The sequence below is a fragment of the Gallus gallus genome, chromosome 4 (assembly GCF_016699485.2).
Source record: "Gallus gallus isolate bGalGal1 chromosome 4, bGalGal1.mat.broiler.GRCg7b, whole genome shotgun sequence".
In the NCBI taxonomy this organism is placed as follows: Eukaryota; Metazoa; Chordata; class Aves; order Galliformes; family Phasianidae; genus Gallus; species Gallus gallus.
The window spans coordinates 49,832,230-49,856,662 of NC_052535.1; the positions used below are offsets into that span (position 1 = coordinate 49,832,230).

A 24,433-nucleotide genomic window follows, 5' to 3' on the forward strand; every position below is an offset into this window, starting at 1 on the left:
ATATAATGGGTATCCAGACACTTCCGGTGTTCTGCTTGCACCTTCTAACTTGCTGTGTTTCACACTGGTTTCAGCAGGTCAGCTTTCTAGTCTCCTTTATACAGCATGGCTTCAGGAAAGGCTAATACCTCTGTAGTGGATTCTATTTTGTGGAGCCATTAAGTAATGCAGTGAGCCTCAGTTTGGCTTGTGTTCTTGCCTAGGAAAAACATGTACTCTGGTGGAGAAAATCTGCAGATGAATGGAGACACGCCTCATGATGGAGGACATGGAGGTGGGGGCCACGGGGACTGTGAAGAGCTGCAGAGAACCGGCAGGTCAGTAATTCACTGCTCAGTGTGTTGTAGCTGGTGTGATCCATGCAACATGACAGTGTTTTCCTTTCAGAAAATTTTCATCCTTTCAACTTTCCACCCTTGGAATACTGTTTCAATTTATGCAGGTTGAGCTGTAACCTCAAATGGTACACTGTGGTTTTAAGCACCCATCTTGAGACTATCTGAAAGGTTCTGAACATCTACTCTTGACAAATTATGAAGTGGCTTAAGCAAGGTATTCAAAAGTGAAAGGTACTTGGTGGCACACTGCACGCCTGTGAACTTAGACAAATTGTAAGGAGTGTAAACGTGAATGGTACAGCTCCACTCTCCATTCAGATTGCTGGAAGGGCTTTAGCCATAAGCAGAGAAGCCCTATTTTCAAGACGTTCCTGTTACAGTGCAGTTGAACAGATGAAGGCTTTTGTAAGATATAAATACAGACCGTAACAGAGCTTGAGGGCTTTCTCTCTTTTTTATTACTCTGTATGCTACATAAAAATCCAGTGGAGTGGGAATGCGGTTCAGGAGGCTGTCAAACATGCTCAGCGCTGCAGGATCAACATATAGGTTTTTGTGTTACTGTTGTAACCTCCCTCCTATATATTTTTTTTTTTTTTTTAGCTTTTAGAAGAATATTTAAATTACGAGGGGAAAATCTGGATGTCTGAAGTTACACATTGGTGTGTACAGGGCAGTTAATAAATCGTGGTTCTGGGCCCAAATGTAATGTGTGCCTACCTGCCCCATAGCTCTGCGTATAGTGTCTGAACAGTCTTGCAGAGACACTGATGGGGGGCTTTTCAGTTGCTATTTAGCTCAGGAGGCAGCTGAATTGTGATATATTAAATAGATGTAAGTTACTGTTGGTGGAGAACTGTATGCAAGAGAACAAGAGGCAAAACAAAAACTTTTTCATGTTGATAGAATCAGAGCTATGTGGAATTCCTGTGAGTTAAACATTGTTTTGTTTGGACTGTACAAAAAGAATATGTCTGCAAGTGGAGCTTTCCAAGATGATTTCACTTGCTTGCATTTTTATTTCCAGTTCTTTTTGTGGTTAATAGTTTGAAGCATTTTTTCCATTTAGCAGATTGTTTGGCTCACCCAACCATTGTGTCTGTCACATGGAGAAATTTAGGCAAGGATTTAGACTGGAATTAACAGATTTTATTACCTCAACCAATACAACTGGAGGTGGGGGGAAGCCAGACGAGCTTCCTGAAGTGCAAGCTTTTGTGGTCTGTTTCAGCAGAAGTAGGGCTTGTGTTTCTGAAATCGATCTCCTTCCAGCAGCATCGCATCATGAAAGATATTATCTTTCTTACAACATTGTCAGTGATATCCCTGGACCATCACAGCTGTGATAAGACTATTATGTAATGTGATGACCTCATTCCTTTCAGATCATCCTTCATTTCTGGCAGTGGTTCCAATTACTTATCTTAGTGACTTTCACTGTAAAACATCTTACACAAGTCTCCTCTTGCTTGTCTTTTCAGATTCTGTGGTGGCTTAATCAAAGACATAAAGAGGAAAGCACCATTCTTCGCCAGTGACTTCTATGATGCTTTAAATATTCAAGCCCTTTCAGCCATTCTTTTCATCTACCTGGCCACAGTGACCAATGCTATCACTTTTGGAGGACTGCTTGGTGATGCTACAGAAAACATGCAGGTTAGCAATAGCTTTCAGACGCAATGAATAAATCGGAGCTGACTTGCTTTTTGTTGTCTACAGTCAGAACTGAATTCTGGGTACAATTAATAGAGGTATTGTGTACTTCCACTGAAAGCTGGCTGTCTTTCTCTGCTGTTGGATGGCTGTCTGTTGAAAAATTGTACCATTACCTTAAATGGAGTTTGAAAGATGGCCAGGCAAGAGAGAAGAACTTAGTAAGGATCCTTGCTCCTATGTAGAGAAGTTCCTCGGATTACTCTCTGCGTTTTGTCTTGGTTGTACTGTTTCAGTCAAATTAAGTTTATGAAGTCTGATTCAAACTTTCCATGTCATCAGAGCATAGCACTGTATTCTCTGTGTGACTTGTACAACTCTTAGCAACCTCTGGACTTCTGCCTCTCTGCTAAAAAGAAAACACTAAGATTGATAGGGGAAAGCAGTGAATCAGGTGGTGTGGTAGAGGAGAAAAGTGAAAATTCTTTAGAAAGATGAATTCCATGATAATGGAAGATCAGATTCTGGGAAGTGTATTGTGCTCAGCAGTAGACAGAAGTAGGGGCTTCAAGGCATGGCTTAGCTACATATAAAGCTTAAAAGAAAAGGACTTTGTTACAGCACTGATTGTGTTTGATTGGGGCAGAATTATGCGTCTTAGGATTTCTTTTGTTCTTTTAACAAGGAAGTAAATGTAAGAACTTTTATTTAAATAGATCCAGTGCAGTCAAGTTGAATGTCCTAATAATAGTTAAGCTCATATTGACAGTGACTGAATTATTCAATTATGTAAATTTAGTTTAAACAAATATAGAAAAGGGGGACACCTATCCAGAGCTATTGACTTCCCTATCATAAACTACAGGCTAGAGTAAGATTCAAAGGCTGATGGAGTGCCAAACATCCCTCCCCTTTGGATAAATATGGTTTTCCACTTCCAAAACGCAAATCTGCAGCAGTTGTGCAAACAGATGTACGATGCCCAACCTTAAAAAATAGTAACAGCAAATGGAAGCAGAGAATGAAAAAGCCTCCAGGATCCACCAGGGATTATCACTCTTCTATCACTGAGCAGCAGAGAAAAGCCTGCCTGCTCTGAACCTGCACAAGGAACAATATTTAAAGTAGGGGAAGGAAGGGAAAATGTTACCTGATTCCAAATTTAGTGCATGTAATTATGTCACTTGTGTGAAAAATCCTTCTTGATACCTTTGTATTCAGTAAACTTATTTATCAAGTTGGCAAAAATTGTTTTTGCACTGAAACTAACATACAGAATAGTTTCTTAATGCTCACATAGAAAAACCTCAAGCAATTTAATTATTAAAAAACAAACAAACAAAACACCTTGTATTTCAAGAACCTGGAGATGTCATTTATCTGAGAAATAGTAAAATGACTGCTGAATTAAGCAGAGACAATCCTGTTGCTTGCGCTTGGTTATATTGCTCAAATAGGACACATGCATTTTGCTGTCTTTTGTTTTGGCTGCTACATCAATGGAAGAGAGAAATGTACTCCTTTTGTTCTGCAGCAGTAGGAAATTACTACCTTTGGCACCTGTTTTTCCAGCAGCAAAGTAAAAAACAAAGATATCCTCCATAGGGGTCCTCTTGGTGGTGCTGCCAGATTTGCTTGGTAGTGCAGCTGCCTCACTTTCCTTGGGAGAATTTCTGCTGCTAGGCCCATAGCTTTCTTTGAAGTTGATAGAACCCAGCACACATTTTCCCACTCTTCAGAAAAAGACAAAACCTGCAGGAACAGCCTGTTTTGATCCCAGTGTTTTATTCTCCGTGTTGAAAAGGGAAACCATTGATACTCTGTAGTTAAAAATATCACTCTGGCAGCAGGGAAGTTCTGGAGCAAATATTAATGCAGTGCAGCCATTTATGACAAAAATTCAAGGAAAACCAGAAAGCAAGCACTCAAGTCCTGCTGAATGCTTTGCCCATCGATTCTCAGATGTTTGTCTCAGGAGGGAAATAGACTCTCAGATATTTCTCTCCAGACACAGCAATTTGCGGAGCTAAAATTGGCCTGTTCATATATTTTTGGGGCCCAGTTTAGTTCAGTCTTTTTCTTAAATTTCTCTCCTGAACCCAGTCCTCATAGGTGCAGAAATGTTGAGAACTCCCATAGACTCATAGTAATCCTAAGAATCAGACTGCACTGTTCTTCTTGGGGTGTAGTGTCTATATGAACAGCAAAGAGATTCACCAGTGAAAGAAAATATCTGCTGAGGTTGCTGCTGGCTTTGTTCAAGTAAAGCAGGTGGAGGTGGTACAGCTTACAAGTGCATGTAACAACCAATTGAATTTGCTGTTTTTTATTTATGTAATACTTTAAAATGGAAGCACTCTTAGTTTCTCTGAATAGTTCACTGGTGGATCAGAGGCTCAGCAAGCCTGGGCACAAGCTAGCTTTTCTTTCATCCTGTCCATTCAACAAACTTTCATTCACTGTTAGTCTTCGAAAATGCGTTAGGTATAAAAGACTGCTGTGGGAAGAGGTGTTTTGATTGCTGCTTTTCATCAGAAGAGAAAATGGTGTGATCCTTGTGCTCAAGTGCTCCTGTCCCATCAATCTGAGTGAAGCTTCCCAAGACAACCATTTCAAGTTATTCCTGCAGGGAGCTGCTCAGAGGGATGAGAATCCAGGTTTAGGTCAAGTGTCCAAACCACTCTGTATTTCTGTAGTGGAAAAGAGTTCAGAAGTGTGGTTTTCTGCAAGACATCCAACAGTGTGAGCTGCATGGGATCTTCATCCTCAAGAACATAGAGGAGGGAAACTAATGCAGAGGCAAGACCTGACCCTCACCACAGGCTCCAGTGTTGTGAAGAGAGAGTGAGAGGGCTCTTTGTCACAGGCCATCTTCCCAGGATGTTTTCGTATTGGCAGAGCCTCATTAACTCCTAGTTTACATCAGCTCCTATGACTGAGGAGCAGCCTCCAAAGGTTTTCCTCCCAGAGGTATTATCCTCATATAATGCAGTGTTCTAGGGACTACAGTATTTGTGCTTCTTGCTTTTTGTAAACAGCTACATGACTAGCCCTGGATCAGGCACTCTGAATTGCCCAGGGCATGCTGTCTGTCCTGGAGTGCCTGACATGGCCAACATTTCTCTAAAAGCTCACTTCATAGTTTTCTGTTTCTGAGAAAATACACTATTCTTAGCTGCAGACATGTGGAAGAATGCAGGGGAAGAGATTCCAGATGCGCTGCAGCCCGCACACCGGCCACAGGGGCCTTCTCTGTGAATAGCGCAGGAGGAGTGAAGAGGGATCAACTGTGCAGATGCCATTCCTTTTGCTGAGAGCAATTGTCTCATGCTCACAAGTTCCCCAAAGGCAGTGAGTGAAGGCTCCTAGGCTCCTTCTGCATCCCCTGTAAGACAAACTGTGTAATCTTTGTATGAAGACTGCAGGGCTTTGCATTGAATAGGGTTTCTCAGCAAGTTTTTCCTTGTATTGATCCATGCAAGGGCTGTGACTGTTAGTGATGGGCATTCCCAATAGCGTTTAAAAATGGAAAACACGAAGGATGGCACCTTATGCAGAGGCAAGGTTGGTTGTGTCCTATCCTTTCACATCAGTAGTTTTCCTAGATTGACAAGTGACTAACATGTGGCAGGAACTAGACAGCTTTCAAATCTTCCTTGCCTTTTGCTTCTCTGCACAGCTGTCCTGAGGCTGCTTTGGTTCACCAGCTTGACACTGGTATTTTGAGATCATGTTTGTGTCTAGAAAAATAGTTCCTCGTTGCTCCTTTGAAAGTTTGTGTGTAATTCAGTAGATAATTTTTTTTTCTGCTTGTACTTGGTGACATACTGGTTTGACTTGTAACAGCATAATACAGCGTCAACAGTATAATACAGTTGTCTTCCAAGAAATGGAGGCACAACACTTAAATTCTTTGTTACCGTGGATAAGTCAGAAAAATGGCAGCCCAACCCTGCAGCTTGTCATGAATGGAAGAAGGATCTGTGTGTGCCTTTAATTGTGACTGCTCAGCATGTGCAGTGCTCGGGCTGCTGATTCAGACACAGCCACAACATGGCACATAAGTCTGTGCTTAAATCTTCACCTCATCGTTGAGCAAGGGTTGTCAGTTCAGGTAAGGGTGACAAACACAGCTAAAATAAAGAGTCCAGGTCCATGTACAAACAGATTAGTCTGGATAAGAGCAAATGAGGTAAGGTCCACCTACTTCTGCCATTTTTGTCTAATGACGGATGCTCTGTCAATAATCATGTTACTGGCAAGAAAAAAATGCTATTTATATTGCATCAACAGCTCGCGTTTTAAAAATAGGTATTGCCCAGCTACAGTTTTGATGAAAATCCAAGAACACATCAAGCACATTCATTTATCATTCCCCAGTGAAGCTGTTTTGCCACACATGCCAAAGGTAATTGTAGAGTCCATTACATACGGAATTTACGACTTGCTGGTGACAACAGATGAACTTGGGTTTCAGTAAAGGACTGCTGGATGAAGTAGCCTTGTTTGGTTCGTGTCTCACTTACTAAGAGTTATGTGAAAGAGTGGCATCTTGTTTATCTAGGAGAATCTGCTCTGTTGGAGGAAGGAGTAAAAAAAAAAAAAAAAAAAAAAAGTAAAATCTGTGATGTTCCAGAGGATGTCAGGACTACTGCGTAGCCATGCTCTGCCCCATCTGTTTAGGGAGCTCTGCAGATGTGTGATGCAGATGATCTAAGAGATCATATCCTTTAGGTGGTCTTCACTTTTCTCACTTTGTCAATGATAAAATACAATATAGTGTTACTAAGCTCTGCCTCAGAAATAACTGTAGTGTTTGCTGGTTATCCTGAATAACTGTAAACTGAACGAGGTGAATAAATCTTTCTTTGTGGCTGCAGGAGAGGGCAGAGGATATTCTTCCCTTCACCTTGGATATGTCAACATACAGCACCCTGCAAGTCACCACTGTAGTGACCGATCTTCTTGCAACAGTGCTACCAGAAAGGGTTATTAACAGAACTAACATCTCTTCTGTCTCTACCGCAGGGTGTGTTGGAGAGTTTTCTGGGCACAGCAGTCACCGGAGCGATATTTTGCCTTTTTGCTGGCCAGCCACTCACTATTTTAAGCAGCACGGGACCTGTCCTTGTCTTTGAACGGCTTCTCTTTAATTTCAGCAAGTAAGCGAAAGGGTGGAGAGAGGGAGGAGGGGAGGAATGTCTTGCACGAGTAAAATGCTAGCTAGGGAATGAAATGGCTTGTAGGGAGGAAGGAGGGGATTTAGTGTATGAAATGAAACATCCATTTGTTCCTTGTTGAGACTGCAGTGCAATCACGTCTGGGATTTTCACAGGCACGTATGCCCAGAGCACTGCCCGGTGTACGGGGGCCTGTCTCCGCTGAGCCGTTTGGAAATGCTTTGCCAAGCCTGTGCTCAATGGGAAGTCTGCATTGCTTTTAGCATACTGTTCCCTGCTGAATGCTGTGTGTGTTTTCCTGATTGCTGTGTTTCCCCGAAGAAGCAAAGAAAGCAACAAGATCACATAACAATATGCTACAGATCACAAGATTACCAAAAATTTGTTTCTAAGTCAGTATTCATTTGAAGTGTCTGTAAGGCTGGCAAAATATAATGAGTGCCCAAAGGAATCAGCGTATTCACTGACAATTTTACATGCAGGACTGTTGATATTTTGGATGCCATTTAGGAAATCGATAACTTTAAGTTGTACAGAAAACTTGCCAGATCTCTTGTGGCCTTCATTCCTCACATCAAGGAGATAAGGAGAGTTCACAGCATTGCCAAGACTTCTATGGCAGGACAAAAAATTGAGAGCTTTTGGCTTTAAGGCGTTGCTGCGCTTTATTTCAAGAGCACTTGCCTGTGATATGGAACAGCTTGTCTACCATTTGCAGTTATTTTTAGAAAAGCTCTATTGAATTATTAAGGTAAACATGGCTGCAGGTTGTAATAAGGCAGGAGACATGGTATATGTTTGTCTCTTTAATTGTATCTCCTTCATTACATTTAATCTGTGTAGGTACTTACTCAGAAATAATTGAGTGGATGCAATATGACTGTGCCTTTCCTGTGAGCACTCTAGGTGTAGGAGGAGTCTTCTGAGGCACAGAGCCTCTGCTAGGCAGACAGTATATTTATATGTCACCCCACATACACAGGTCTGCTTTGGTAACATTTGCTCAGTAAATTTAATTGTTAATACCAGTATCAGTGTGGTCTTTGTCTGCAAAGGTCCTGCAACTCAGGATGAGATCGGGTCTGATTCTCATCCCATACTGTCAAAGTTAGCACTATTTTATAATCTGTATTGTAGGATTTTAAGCCAGGTTGGCATTGCACTGCTCTCCAATCCCTGTTCAGCAGAGCCTTATTCATGCCAACATGGGCAGAGGTTCATCTTGGAGTTGCAGGTGCCATGGAGAGACTTGCTGCACCTTAAAGTGGTGTACAGTCTCTTCCTGCCTTCCCTAGGGCTGCCACTCTTCTTCTTGCTGGTACATGAGTGAGCAGGGATGAGAAAATGGAAGGAAAATCAGACAAGCCTGGAGAGGGAAACTGGAAGCTGCCCCTTGGTGAGATGTGTAGTGGGTCAGGAAGGGAGAGCGCCTTTTCTTTCTTTGATGGCTATGAATGAATAGAATCAGGAAGAGAATGAGTAAAATCAGGAACTGTTTGAATCTAGCTTGTAGGTCTAAGCCTGGATGCTGCATGTTGAAGTAAAAAAAAAACCAAGATGGGAAAACATTTCCTTTTGGAAAGAAGGGGGTTATTTTTAACCAGAGGAGGAGATTTTGGTTATAAAAGCAATTGTCCTAACAACCTGCTTGGGTAGAAGGGCAGGGTTTTTTGAGGGAGCCTTTCTCACAAGGAAATTGGAATCAAGTGCTGTGATTTTCAATAATGCATTTGTGGCTGTCCATATTCACAACACCCTGTTCCCTGCTGGGAGTGAAATTAGAAAGCCTTGCCATCTACTGATTCATTTAAAGTGAGTGTGTCTGTGCAGATGCCTAAGAAAGCCTCTACTGAATGCCTGCTAGCACTCCTGAAAGAAATTCAACATACGTCATGATTGGGGTCTTCGTTAGCAGCACAGTGCAGTTCTTTATCAGCCTCTTTTGCAGTGCTGATTCTTTTTCTCTTCATTCCCCCTCCATTTGGTGTAACAAATCGAACATTACAACTCTGCTCTGAAGAATTTTGTTGACAGTATATAATAAAACACTTGAATGTAAATTTATTCTAAATTTGGTACTAATTAAAGAATTATGAGGACTCATCCACCCTCAGCAATCATCGTATTGAGCTGGTAGGTTGCCTGGGACTGCTGCTCCCATTTTACAGAGTGCTACGGAGAAGAAAGCATTGCAGAGACTTGTTTTGAATGCAGATGCGTGACAGGCCTGAGCCTACAAGATACTGACCCAGGAGGCTCACAGGAATACATAGCACTGCCCAATAGCAGTCATTTAACTGGCACCTTGCCAAGTCTTCAGTGTTTTCTCCCATTTTACAATTGTGAGGTTGTAGTTCCCCATTTAGGTGTAATTCTTCCTGTTCATGATCTCTGCAGTTTTGTGCTGTGCACTAGAAAACTGTCTTAAAGCCTTTCTGTCTGCCAGCATTCCCCTGGTGACAGGGTAGTGCTTAGGGAGTCACGGGGCATGGCACTGAGCTGCTGCAGTGTGCTGCCTGTGGGCAAATGCTGAGCAAGGGCAGAGGTGTGTGAACAGGATTCTCTGTCACAGCAAGTGACAGGAGGGAGGGAGTCCACCTGCAGTGGGGAACTGAATACAGGGTGGGACCAACCTGTTGCCAGCTCTAAGGACGTCCTGTTTCACCAGGTTACTCTGCCAGGTGTTGGATCTAAAACCAACCCTCATATGAGGAGCAAAGCCATCCCTGAGGACGTTCAGCTCCCTGGAGCTGACCAGCACTTCCCATTGCAAACAGGTCTGGGGGGATTTGTCTTCAGGGAAGTTTAGCAATTTCCTTCTCCCTCGTGCCTTTGAGAGTGTCTTGTTCCTTTTATGCTGTTATGTTTCAGAGCTGTAGGTGGTTATCTGGTGCAGCCTGCATTCCTAAAGTGTGCTGAAGAGGACTTTTGCTCCTTCAAAAATATTTCTAAAGAAGATTCACAGGGAGCAGCATTCATTTTTCTTAGCAGACTTAATGTAGTTGGGGGAAACGAGGGATTCCTGGACTGTGTGGTCTCCTCACAGCTTTCTGATGCTGTCAGAGACCTTGCTCTGAGACTTTGCAGAGAAAATGCTCTTCCTCCTTTGTCATCACAGTTCAGCAGGGCAAGGCTGCCTGCTTCCATGAAGAAATAGCTGGGGGTGGGACCCTGCTGCCCCCCCCACTCCCTTACCTAGAATGGGCAGCAGTCTACCTTGGCAGAGTCTTACATTCTCTGCTTTTTGATTTTCGTATTTCTTTGGTCCTAAAAGCCTCCCTTTGAACTCGGTGCAGTTAGGGCATGGCAGTCTCCCACAGCAAACAAACTTCCCAGGGAGGAGTGATATGATTCACCCCATCGTCCCTCTGCCACATCCTGGCACCTGAGTTTGTCACCTTCAGCTTTGCATTTCTTTATCTGCTGCTGGTACTTTTCTGCAGATAATGCAAGGGTATGAGACGTGGAAATGCAGGCTTCTGAGTGAGAAGCTTGGCAGGAAATTGCTTTTCTAAAGGAGATTTGTAAACTGTAGTTAAATCTGCAGCTGGTGGAAAGCTGTCCAAGTTCAACTGCTCTTGGTCTGGGTGGCTGGATGCTTGGCCCTTTACAACTCTGTGTATGTTTGCCAAGGGAGGATTTATACTGGGAAGCCTAGAAAGAGCTCGAATTCATTGGTAGCATTTATTAATGGAAGCAGAAGCAAGAACGATCACTTTTGCAAGCTTTTCTGCTACCTCAGCTGTTAAACTGCACCATGTACTCTTATGGAGTTGGCTGGCTGAAAGCAGCTTAGCACTTGGGCACACTTTTGTTTAATCTACAATAAGCCCTTGTCCCAGAGGCATTACATTCACCACTTCTCACTAGAAGGTGCTAATTCTGTATGGATTTTTCTAATCCCTGATATTTTCCTTCCCTGCCACCTGTGTCTTGTTGCAGAGACAATGATTTTGACTACCTGGAGTTTCGTCTCTGGATTGGTCTTTGGTCAGCCTTCCAGTGTCTCATTCTTGTTGCTACTGATGCCAGCTTCCTGGTCAAGTACTTCACACGCTTCACCGAAGAAGGTTTCTCCTCACTTATTAGCTTCATCTTCATTTATGATGCTTTCAAGAAGATGATCAAGCTGGCAGATTATTACCCTATAAACTCCGAGTTCAAGGTGGATTATATCACACGTTATTCATGTGCCTGTGAACCACTGGGTCCAGGTAAGAGAATACTTTATTGACCCCCTGATTTGCAAACACAAGATCTTGTATGCTTTTATTTATGTATTCATTCATTCATTTATCGGTTGCACTGTGGCTCAGATAACAGAGCAGTAGATTAATCCTTCTTTATCAGTTTTCTTCTGATATCTTATCTTAGCCTTGAAAATTTTCAAGCAGAAGGATATATTTTACCTGTGTGCCAACTGGAATTTCTTTCTAGCCAACCCTTCTGGCACTCCTCATGTGAGCGCTGTTACAAGGGAGAAAGCTGTCTGCGTGTCTATGTCTCCCCACAAACGTGTGGCCATTAATTCTGAACGGTGTTTCTCTGAGAAGGCTGGGAAGGGTCAGAAGTGGTGTCAAGGGCACTGCTGTGGTGCTATCCTGGTCAATCCTGGTATCCGCTGTGTGGTCCTGACAAAGGACAGGAGCTGGATTTATTCAGGGTGTTACCCAAACATGGGTGGTTTTGCACTTCCTGGCTGCGAATATGAGTGGAAAAGCATGAGGAAGTCCTCATTGGAGTGGAAAGGAAGTGTATCCATCAGTTCAGCCAAAATATGTACAGGTCTGGTAATACAACCGGGAACAAAAGCTTACAAAACAGATACCAAACAGAAGTAATGCTGACTGTTACCACTAGGGAAGCTGTAATCTCTCCTAGGATTCTTCCACCAATGAGGACTGAGTAAGCAACTTGATTTGTACTCAGAGTAAACATTATATCATCTTAATGCACCTGTCAAACAGGAAAATAATCTGGCTGCTGCTAGCTGCCTCTTTGCAAAAGATGTTGGAAACTGGACGCTTACGTTAGCTATTAAATGCAGGGTCACTGCAAGCACTTCAGTGTTGGTTTAATTCTGCTTCCATTTGAATGGCAGGGTGATTTCTCTCCTGGTGACTGAGCAGTTAGTCTGATTATGTCTCTGTCTAACCACACAATGCTGGAAAAGTCTCAGCTTCCAGATAAATGCCTAGGGCACAGACCCACTGCACAGGGTAAATGTGATGGTAGAGCTGGAGTGTGTTGTTTCATTTTGTAAGAGATTTGTGTCCAGAAATACAGTGCCAATCTCTACCTTCATAAGCAAGTGGGGGAAGGATTAGCATGCACTGTTTGATAAGGTTCACAAACCACTGCTGCCATGATTCTCTTTTCATCTTCTTTGCCTGCTAGCCAAATGGTTGTTTTAGAGGGTAAAGATGATTTGAAATCAAATGATTCCCAAAGACTTGCTTGATGTTTCTACTCCAGTCCCAGCAGAGTTTTCATACCATTAAAGTCCAACTTTGTGAGCACCTATGCATGTGTTCACACATACCTTTACATCTGTGTGCCTAACTCGCCTTAGGCAGGGCTGGGCCAGTAGTTGAACTGAGGCAGAGGTGACCCGAAATAGGAGGTAGAGAGGGATCAGTAAGACCCTTTGGTGGCCTTGAGACAGTAGATGGATCCCACTGGCTGCATCATTTGGGGTTTTAGCAGGAGGGTGGAAGTCGTCATTATCTTCGTATGCGTCTTCCTTAGTTTTTCAACACTGAATAAACACTAAATAGGAAGAGTGAGTACAAAATACTGGATACACTGTCAGCAGTCTGTCCAGGCAACACTCTGGAGCTTCACTTCAGACACACCAACCTCTCCTGCACAGACCTGTGTCACCTCAGGCACAGAGACTTTCACAGTATGAGTAACATCTGCATTCCAGAAACTGCCAAAATTGAGGATGATTGGAAACAGCAGACTACCTGGGAAGAGAACAGCAGAGTGATCCCATATTTAAACTCAGCCGGAAACATGCTGAAAAACAAAAGTTCTACACATGTATGAGTGCCAGGGTTAAGGTATTTTTTTAAGGTATATATATCAAGGGTTTGTGGCAGTAGGCGGACCCTTTTGGTATTCTCATCTGCTGGTTGGTGACAGTTTGGCACCCCTGCAGTTATGCACGTGTCTGTGTAGCTGTGTCTCTGCACAAACCTAGAGAGCATCCCGCATAGATTCAATTCTTACTCCTTTAAAAGAAAACAGGTTTCCACATCAGCTGCTTGTCACAGCTGCAGAGAAATTTCTTTCTTCTGCCATGCAGCAGGTAGCAGCAGCAAAGTCCCCCATGCACTGATTTAGGCCTTTTAAAGTTGTTTTTCATTTCTGTCATTAAGATTTGGCTGTAGAGTCTGCGTTGCTCAGTTTCTGCACTGTTCTTTGCATACACAGGGCTCAGCTCACAGAGCGGTATCTCCCTGGCCCCATCACATACTCTGAGGCAGGCAGCTGTTTTGCAGCCCACTTGCATGGAAGCTATCATAGGTGTTCACACAGATGTGTTCTGCTGACAGGGTGAGAAGCCTGCCAGGCTGCAAGCAGGGACCAGGTGTGGGTAAGCACAGGATGTACCAGCAGAGAAGTCAGAAGCAGCAAAAAAAAAAAAATCCTCTACACTCTTGATGTATTTTGTAGAGGGAGAAGGAGAGGAGATGAAGAGAAGAGGTAGTTGGGAGGACAAAAGAAGGGTGTTCCTGTGGTAGTAGACAGGAATGCAGCAGGCAGTGAGGCCCTCTGAGGCTGGAGCATCTGGCAAAGCATAAGGGCCATGTGCTTGAACATAGAAGGGGCTCAATAGCTCCTTCAGTGCAATGATTCTTAATGAATTCCTCTTGAATGTGTAGATGAGCTTCTGAATACAAAAGGCTTTCTACCTGATCTATGAAATGTATGGAGAGGGCATTGATTGAGTTGGTGACATTAGAAAAAGAGCACAAAACACTGTAAAAAAAAAAAAAAACAAAAAAACAACCCACCAACTACCTCCTCTTAGGCTTCCTGTCTCCAGAACAGGGGTGCATCACTCTCCAGGCTCAGTTCCATCCTTGCAGCATGGCTTACAGTTTGATGCAGCTTCCACTCTCAGGTGCTGACCTCAGGGTTAAAACTCCCTACGCACTTGGGCTGTGCAGACATTTCTGTACTAAAAGGAGTTTGTGCCATTGCAAGGAAGATGCCAGGGGCAAAATCGATGGCCTGGCAAGTATTACAGAGGATGTTACAGAGGCCCAGAAAGGCTGCCTGTGCTTAGTGGTGTTCTACTAGTTATCTAAGCCCTGTTATGATTTCAGTATAAAAGGCACATGCACTTACTCTTTCCCCAGTTAAACCAAAGTGCCCTGTACAGTGTTTTAGTAAAACTTTTATAGTGTTACCAGACATAAAAATACTTACAAACCCTAAGTAATTCAGGAGGACATAACCGAGAAGCCTATTTGTTTTTCTTTTTTGCCGTTTTGGCTCCGTGCTCTCAGTATTCTTTCTGTTCTCTTCTGCAGATAATAGCTCATTTTTTAACAGAACAACGGTGCCGTCAACTGAGGGGCTGCTGTATTCCTCTGCTGAGATGGTAAGTGAGGCTTCTGAGAAGGCAGGCTTTGAAAACATTGGTGTGGGGTTTGGTGGCTGTGGAAGAAATGCGGGCTGGCATCCCTCCATGGCTCATACTTTCACTCCACAAAGCAATAGTATTTAAGCAGCAGGTGAGCCACAAGAAGCAACTCTTGCTACTTACTGTTTTTTAATTAAACAGAATTAACCATTAAACCCAAAATGGTGGAAATTAAAATAGGTATTTTTTCTAGCAGTGCCATTCCAACCTTCATTTGGGAACATGTCCTCCTATAACCTGGCTGTTTGTGACTGTGACCTTCCAGTGTGTGTTGATGTAAAAAAAACCAAAAGCTTGCATAGTAGAAACTGCAGGCAGCTCATAGCTCTGCTCTCCTCCCTGTGGTACAACAGAGCCAGCAGTTTACACCTTGGTTTTATTTCAGTTACTCCTTCCAGGGACATTGCTTGCAAGTGCAGTTTGTGGGCTTCTCTGTAGTTTGTCTGAAAATTTGCTGCCGGTTTCCCTGATGTATCCCATTTCCCCACTTTGTATTGTACTTCTCTGTCTCAGAATATGCCTTTGCAAGGACAGGGACTATGCAGTTTTTAAAGGCTGTAAGGGCCATGTGCTTGTGCTGTGCCACGCAAATACAGCAGTAATTGATTGCATCCTCACACCAAAACTCCCACTTTGCCTCAAACACTGTGAAAAAGTTCTACTGCACTTCATCCTCCAAGGATTTCTTGTAGTACTGCAAACAATACCATGCACACAACTGGATATCAGCAATTCCTTGCTAATGGCAGCTTCTGCATTGCTGTTGGAGCTGCGTGTGCTGTCAGGAGGCAAATGGCTCTCCATAGGGATTAGTAGGATCCTTGTGTGCAGATCTCACTGGGGCCAGGGCAGTAATGGTAGGAGAGTTGTGGCCAGCCGTTCCTCTGGATGACCCTGTTTTCCATCCCATTTTTTGATTTTTCTGGCTTTTCCAGATCTCCCTCAAGTAGCGAGCTCTGGATGGTGATGAGAAAGAAACAGGTCTTGATGGGTTCAGATACTTCTGTGTTTTATGCGTAGGAGCTTGAGAGACAGAGTAGTAACTTTGTGCTGAAGATCCTCCCTGTCTGCATTTCTTGTAGGATGTTGCTCTCTCTGTGTGGCACCAGATGGCCCAGCAGGAAGAGGCTTTCTGATCTGGACACACTGTACAGGGCCTCTCCGGGCAATAGAAGTGAGGCACAAACCTGAAGGAAAGGGCATCCCCCAGTGTCTCCAAGGGGCTGGTAGCAGAGGTAGTGGTAACAGAAGCAAGGTCTTCTGATGGCCATGCTGTACCTCATGTGCCCTTTCCTGCTCCTTGCCTTCCTCACTGCCCCACCTCTGTCAATTTGCTGTGCTTCCTGAACATCTGAGTTCACTGCTCCTGGAAGGGCTGCAAGTGAGGGCCTAATTGTTCAGCTGCCCGTCACACAAAATAACACTTGGGGAAGTGATGAGCAGCCCCAAGCTCTGACACAATGCCAGCCGTCAGGATGCCTAAATCCACCTGTCAAGAGGAGAGTGCCAGTTGCCACTTCTGTTTCGTTAACAAGAAAAACTGTTCACGTTATTTATGCATTTAGCATTTGATTGTCAGTCTCAGGAGATGGGAGGCACGCATTAGAGGGAGGCAAAGAACTCAGCTCAGGCCTGGAGACAAGAAAAGAACCCAAAAAGTTGCATTTCCAGACTGTCCTTTGCTGGAACAAAGATCTCAGCATCTCAGCCCTCCTCCCCCAGATCCCTGTTTTGTGACACCATTCGTGCTGCCCAGCAGGGCTGGAGGCAGCTCCCATCAGACTTGATTGTATCTCTTTGGCTGATGTTGCAAAGTGCTGGGGGGGCATGCTGTCCCCATAGCAGCGAAACTGTCCTGCTTTAGCCCCAGTCCCTGCTGGGGAAGTGACCCCCAAGTACTCCTGGAGTTTTTCAGCTATTTTACATCTGCCAGTTGGTCCTTTGTTTCCGTTCTGCCTTTGGCAGAGGATTTGAGACTGCTGGCCGTACCAGTCAAATGGTCCCTCACTTCCAGGAGGGACCACTGATGCATATAGGTAGGAGATTTGAGGGAAAAGGGATACCCTATCCTTTCTGCTCTTTGGTATTCCAAATAAGTAATTTTAACTACTGAACACTCTTTGGGGTTTATTTCTATAGCTCAAAAAGCAAGTCAGGTGGTTTAACTCTGTAGCAATTGCACAGATCAGTACAATGGGAAAGGCATTGCAACAGAAGCATGATGATGGAAGGACCGCTATGATAGAAAGGTGCTATAAACAAAGGGAAGAAGATTGCTCACCTGTATCAGAAGATTCTAGGCTTACAGGGGAAAGCTTCAACAAGTAGGGATCTCCAGAAAGAAATCCTTCCCCAGTGACAGCCCTTAAATGAGCCTGGCTCCACCCCTTCTAGTCACACAGTTCAATTGCCTTCACCTGTGCTTTCAGGGCTGACCGGGTCCTTTCCCCAGGTGCTCAATCAGTGGTTCAGGCCGTGACTCAACAGTTACCATACAAATTCTGTGGGAGGTATGCATGCAATTGCATGCTGTACAAAATTTGCCCCCAAACTTTGGCTTTTCTCATCTCTACTCTACCCTCTGCTGTGGTCCAGAAGCTAACAGTCAGGGCAGACCTACAGAAACCCCACTGACAAGGGACAAATTGCTGCTGCTTTGTGTCACAGAGAGACACGATGCTGAGAGAGCAAATGTATCATCACTTTGTCAAACGAGAAAACATAGCTTTTCTTTTTGTTGTTGTTTTTTTCTCCCTTCCACCTCATGCTGCTATCACCATCAGCACAATCATACCTCAGTTTAGCTAGAGTCCCTCGAGTTCACGAAATCTGCTGAAGAAGTTGTAGTTTATTACATGTAGCTTCAGAATTCTTGATTACAATCCCATGTCTGGAGGCATATGTGATGTTATTTTTTCAGTACACCCACATGAACAAGATACTAATAGGTAAGACGTGAGGCCATGAAGCTCTAGTCTTCAACGAGAACCTTAAGTATTTTGAAGACTTGGAATGTAACTTTGCTCAGTGCTCTAGCTGAAATTTTTCTTCCTAAGCAAGAGCATATTTTGTATCATACTGCTTTCCCTAAAGAACATCAGTTTTCTGGTAAATTGCATGTCAGCCTGAATTGGTCTGTGTCTACGTTCATGATAATTTTTCTACAGCTAAAATATTTGGACTATAAGACCCTCTTCTCTCTATTTATTCACTGTGAGGTATTTTGTTGTCGTTTTAATTTAAATATTAATTCTCTATCTTATGTTTCCTGGGACTATCATTTCCTTCCTCTGGGTTTTCATGCAGAAACAGAGCAGTAGAGACAATGTGATTCTAAAACGTCTCAGATATGCAGAATTTTTTAGGTACTTGGATTTATTTTAAACATTCTGTGGTATTAAGCATGTGCATTCTGAATTCCCAGTCTCCCTTAAAACCACGTGCTCTGTGCACAGAGTAGCCTCGTGAGCTCAGTGCTTTTTGCACATTTAAATTCTTGCTCTCTTGTGCATTTATATTTGTTCTGTCCTCATCACTACGCTGACACTATTATGAATTATATAGGTGCAGGGGGAGGTAGAGACCCTTTCTCTGGCTCTGCTTCACCATAAGCATTAGGAAACAGATGATCATCTAACATGCCCTGTGCAGCTCTGGATTCCATGATGAAATATGAAGTGCAAGTAGTGCCTCCCTACCTGAGCAATAGAAGTCATCATTAGTAATGAACTATTCAAATCAGGATGGGCTGGGGAAGCCCCATAGTGGGAGAGCAGCTGAAATATCTCCCTGAAGCTGACAGTGGTTGGGTTTGGTGGTCAGCCTGTCCAGTGAGCGCTCATGGTTGAAAGTATGATGGAAAGGAGCTTCATCCATCCTTTGTATAGAAAGTTGCTATGTGAAGATTTGCAACGGAGTGCTTAGTTTTTTCTTTTGATATATTACCTAAGCCAGAGATCTCTGTCTTCTTTCCAAGGCCTTAGACTGTCTTAAGCTCAGAGGTAACACCATCCTCTCTCTGGGTTAAAATCCATTCTGCTTGCCCACAAGCACAGGGATTTTTAGCTTCTGCACCATGCTTCCTTTTTCTTCCCTACCTTTTTCGTGATGGTCTGTCTCTGTGCCTGCTCTAGCACAGGCAGAGTTTATGTGAGCATGGCTTCATGGAAATGTTCTTTTTTCTGCAGTACAACACCACCATTGACTGGTCGTCTCTGACAAAGAAGGAGTGCTTGAAATACGGGGGACACCTTGTGGGCAACAACTGTGGATATGTCCCTGACATCACCCTCATGTCTTTCATCCTCTTTTTTGGCACTTATACCTGCTCCATGGCCCTGAAGAAATTCAAGACTAGTCGTTATTTTCCAACCACTGTAAGTCTCTCCTTTCACGCTAACAGTTGGCTTCTTTACTCTTTCAGAGTGCAGATGAGCCATCCTTTTGGTACAGCTGTCACATGGGGACAGATGCTTTCCAGGGAAACCAGATTGTTTTTGTTGCAATAAAAACATGGTACTGGTTAACCAAGGTATATCATGGAATTGCTTAGCCTTTTCTTTCTCAGTGTTTCTGTATGACACAGGCAAGTCAACAGAAGAGCCAGAAAAACCACAATCTGTCACTGGAATGTAACAGTGATTTCAAAGGTACTGAAGACAACGCTTCCAAGCAAAGCTGCACAATAACGTGATTTATCAGTCTCACACAATAGTAATTTAGACCTATATAGTTTCAAGTGGCCATTTTCAGTGCCAGATACAAAGTTTACTGTACGTATTGACTCTGTTATAGAATGTATGGATGTTTTACAGAAATCATAGATCCAAAAGGGACAATTAATCAATATGTCTAAAAGTTTCCTTGCCTATAGCTAGAAGAGGGGGTGTTTGCTTTGTTACTGAATGAAAGTGGGTAAGCTAGTTGTCTGCATTGAACGGGAGAACAGACATGTCTTTCATGTTACCAGTAGCATTTGAAATAGTCAGAAATTAGTGCAAAAATGTTTAACTCTGCTACAGACCACATCTAGAGTACCTGTTATGGTAGGGACTTGAAACAGGAATTCCATATCTTCTCTTAGGATCAGGTGCAAAATGGGGATGTCCTGATAAGCTTTGAATTGATTTAAACAAGGTTTTGCTCAGACTTCCAGCCAACTTATGTGCATCTCTCGGGTAAATCTGCTTATTCTGTCTCTGCAACTGAACTTGTCATGACAATAGTTAAACATAGAATGGCAGTGGATAAAAAACAAACAGCAGGCCTTTTAGCTGTGAGGAGTTCACTTGAAACGTAGTGGACAAGCAGCTCTGCCCTCTCCACAATATTCTGCCTTTGCCAGTTTCACCAGTTTTCTTCTGAAAGAAGACAGCAGGTTTCCACTCGTGGCCAAAAGACATGTTTATGTAAGACTTGTCCCCCATTTTTGGCATTCTGACACAATGAGATTTATCTTGCAAGGATTTTTACTGTTCTGTTGTATTACAATTGAACCTCTATTATTTTTAATAAAAAAGAAATGAATTCCATCCAGCCTGGAATGCAGCTCAATTTATCTGTAGCCATGTGAACCTGGGAGGCCTAGAAGGAAACATGTACAAAAAGATCACACAGAGTTACAGACAAGCACAGTGGGGCCAGCCTAGTTTAGTTTCAGGGCCCAGCTGGTGGCAGCTTTATATTGCTGTATTCCATTGTTTCCATTAGAGTTGCATTCTTTAAAATATGCAGAGGATTAACCAAGATGCTCCATTTCTCTTGTTGTCTATTTGGGTTAATTTTGGATTAATTTACTACTTGAACAAAAAACAACGTCATTTCAAACTCCGCAGTTCACACAGAACATCACATCTGTCATGGAAATTGGTTTTTCCGTCTACTAAAGGGAAGTCCATGACTATTTCCATTGTCATTTCCATTTAATTTTTTTCTTCCCTTTCTCATTTTTTTTTCCTAAATGTACATTGCAAAATTAGTCCTATTAAAAGAATGGTATCTTATATATGTGTATATATATATATATATCTGTATCTGTATATAAACAGTGTTTTATACTAAGCCTTCATACCTCAGGAATCTTGAGATGATGTGAGAAGTTGAACTTGTATGAAACAGCCTCTGTCTCTGAAAAGAAAAACATGAATATGAGAATCAGAAGGCAAACAGAAGGAGACAATATTAAGCAATGTGTAAAAATGTCACTAATTTTTTATTATTTTTTTTTTAGTTTCATTTCTAAATATTCAATATCTGTTAATGTTGGAAGCTGACCTTGAAGTCTCAGTAATCAGGATGATCACAATGAAAACTTACAAGATTATTTGAAAAAGAAACAAAGCTAAATTATCTCAGAATTCTTCTCAAGATGTTAAATAGTTCTCAACATTACCTTGGCAGTTTGACTTGTCAAAGTAATGAACAGGCAATCTTTCTCTTCAGACTTGTTTTCATGTTTCCATTTAGGCTTAATACTTTGGCTCTCAGGCAAAAAAAAAAAAAAAAAATGTAGTAACAAGGCACATTTGGTGGAAATGGCATCAGACATTACAATGTACACCCTAGTTTCTATAGAAGAGGAAATGATTATTTTGTATTGCTACCAAACGCATACTTGGAGTATCACATAGCATCTAAGACATGGATAAAGTAGTGTTTTTTAGTGCTACCTAACCTTACCATGTTGACTCCCATTTCAGGCCAGGAAGCTCATCAGTGACTTTGCCATTATCTTATCCATTTTGATTTTCTGTGGAATAGATGCCCTGGTAGGTGTGGACACACCAAAACTAATTGTGCCAAGTGAATTCAAGGTATGTAGTTGTCAACTCATTTTGTGTCTTTCGGGATAGGTTCCCTTTTACACCAAACTGCCCTGTATAAAATTGCTTGCCCTCAAAACAGGAAAGTAGTCAGCTCACTACAGATGAACATTTTACTTCACTGTTATCCTTTTAATGAGCATTGTTTGATTGGCTGATCTCCTAAATCCTACATCCATACTTGGGACACAGGCCTAGCTTCTACCTCCTTTGGGTGTAGTTTCTCATATCCAGGACTCACAAGCTGGTGTTATGTGCTCAGCCACCTTAGAGACATTCCCTTACTCAGGTTCCTGGAGGTGTTTCAGAGAAGCTGCTCAGAGCAGCTGGCACATTACTGGCACATTCCTCACAGCCCCTCTTGTAACCATGCTGCTAATCAGCTTGCAAAAGCTGGCCCCCAATAAGCAGTGCTTAATTTTCAAGAACTTTTTGTTGCTTTTGATGGGGAGAATTAAATTATCACAAACCTTAAGTGTCTCTAGCCATTTGTTGGAAGGAAAAGCCCTGTGCATTTATAGCATAATGACGTCTGTGCTATATTGTGGCTCTAATACATGCTTTCCTTTCCTTGCCCTTTAAAGCCAACCAGTCCCGAGAGGGGCTGGTTTATCCCACCTTTTGGAGGGAACCCATGGTGGGTGTACCTGGCAGCAGCCATCCCTGCACTGCTGGTGACTATCCTCATCTTCATGGACCAGCAAATCACAGCCGTCATTGTCAACAGGAAGGAACACAAGCTCAAGGTGGGTGTGCTTTGTGACTTGCATGTGTGCAAAGAGCTATCCCATGATCTTTCTGTGCTAGAGAGGCAGGAGGGCCTGTGGCAGTGTTCAGCACACAGTGTGGTTTAGCATGCAAGGAAAAAGAAGGTGGCCACAGTAGATCAACCGGGTAAGGATCTCACTCAAAGGACAGCCTAATTGAGGGAGCACAGTGCAGCATGAGCCATAACTGGAAGAAGTAGAAAGAGCTGGACAGCTGGGTTCTCCTGTATTGCTTATGCCCTTGAGTATCCCCTTATGTCACCACATTACGTGGGAAGAGGATGAAAGTTAACTGTAGGATAAATAGATTGGCGTGCATAAATCTACAGAGAGCATTTGTCGTAGGCAGCTCAGGCTTGTTACTGGGATAACCTGTGTGCTTGACAAGTCCTCTGCTCCAACCTGAGCAATGACCTGATTTTTCTTTGGATAGCACTGCATTATTGTCTCCAGGCCAAAACTTCTCTGATCTAATCAAAATAGGCAAAGCTTCCCTAGATCTGATAAGCCCCTGTTACTGTGTTTATTGTAAGGCAATTGCAGGTCAGTGTTCCCAGCAGTCAGCAGAACAAAGTCTCTGTCATGGCCTTCCCTGGGCAGGCACAGCACATCAGTGGGGCTCTCAGCCACTCCAAAGGAGGCACTGAGTGCCGGGGTGACCTTTGCTGGATATGGCAAAGAATGGCCCACGTTTGGCAGCTGTGTTGGTGTTACGGTACAGTAAAATACAAGAAATAGGCTGAAGAGATCTTAGGTATGCTAAAGGCATAACCACAATTGGATGTTATTTAAAGCTTCATATCCGCTGACATGTAGCAGCTTAGAATGTAGTAATGTTTTTAAAATAAATATTGCAAACCAGTGCTATGCAGGTTTTCACACCTGTAGGGTTTTTCCCTTCCCTGCATGGTCAGTTCTGTTGAAACACATTAAACTCCTGTAAAAGAAATCTCCCTTTTTGCTAACGGCACCCATTTCAAGTGGTCTACTCCATGACAGCAAAGACTCACTCTAAACGCAGGTAGTTCTGAGTGATAGTTTTAATAGCCACTTCAATGTTTATACTGACAGCTGCTGGAAATGCAGCTCTCCTGTGCATTGAGCTCCTACGTGAAAAAGAGGAGGCTGTTCCACTTCATAGGCATTAGGCAACCAGTGTGATTTAACACTGACTTAGAAGACCAGAAGGGCACGGGGAAGGTTTGCTGTGCAGAGTGAGGAATGGTGACTGGCCACTGTCTCATGGGGCTGGTTTGAAATAAACCTCAGAACATTGCTACTTGCCATCTGGAGCTGGACAAATAAAGTTAATGCTGCGCCCACATCTTCCTCATGGGAAGGCTAATCTTTACCCTGTCCTTGAAGCACACCATTAGGTGAAAGCACTTACGGAGGCAAGGTACAGCACAGGTGTCTGCCAGCCTGTCAGACAGGGCAGTTGGCACAGACTTGCTTTCTCCTGGTGTCTGGTTTCTTCATGTGATGGTGGCTCTATTCTTATTGACGTGGCCTCAGTTTTTGGTATGCTTTAACTGTCCTGATTTGGCCTTCTTGCTGCTACAAGATGTAAGCATATCCAGTCCAGTCCCAACAAAGCTGGAGAAGGCCACAAAAGACCAAAGCCCCCAGGTAATGTGTTCTGGGGCAGAGGCACCCAGCCTTCTTGCTACAAGCTTCTGACTAGCTGAACGTGGTTATGCTATCATCAGCACTGGGTGTACTTTTTTAGTAACAGAGTATAAACATTCCCACAAGGTACTGTTTAATAAAAAAAAAAAAATTGGTTTCCTGCTTCCTTTGTTACAGTTGTGAGAACACACTTTTGTTTAAATGGGGGTTCTCCAGTCCTCTCCTGCTGCTCTGCATCAAAATATACATCAATACACATCTACTGCAGGACCGAAGGAGGACTATTTTTTTTCCTGCTTCTGCCCTGTTAAAGTATTGGCAGGGTGGCACTGAGTAACCGTCTGGGTGCTGCTGGGCAGCCAAAGTAAGCAGTGAATGTATTAGGAAA

At 43.1% G+C, this 24,433-nt stretch overlaps 1 protein-coding gene across 8 annotated transcripts in view; it reads left to right on the forward strand.

The window, feature by feature from the left end:
• The window catches only part of SLC4A4 (solute carrier family 4 member 4), a 232,555-nt gene that overhangs the window by 182,650 nt on the left and 25,472 nt on the right, over positions 1 to 24,433 (forward strand). For all 8 annotated transcript variants that reach the window (XM_046940813.1, XM_040699727.2, XM_046940815.1 and 5 more), the window contains 8 exons: positions 204 to 317; positions 1,820 to 1,994; positions 7,020 to 7,153; positions 11,114 to 11,385; positions 14,716 to 14,786; positions 19,016 to 19,204; positions 21,527 to 21,640; positions 22,234 to 22,395. In XM_046940813.1, coding sequence (XP_046796769.1) covers positions 204 to 317; positions 1,820 to 1,994; positions 7,020 to 7,153; positions 11,114 to 11,385; positions 14,716 to 14,786; positions 19,016 to 19,204; positions 21,527 to 21,640; positions 22,234 to 22,395 — 1,231 coding nt within the window. The remainder of the gene's footprint in view (positions 1 to 203; positions 318 to 1,819; positions 1,995 to 7,019; positions 7,154 to 11,113; positions 11,386 to 14,715; positions 14,787 to 19,015; positions 19,205 to 21,526; positions 21,641 to 22,233; positions 22,396 to 24,433) is intronic.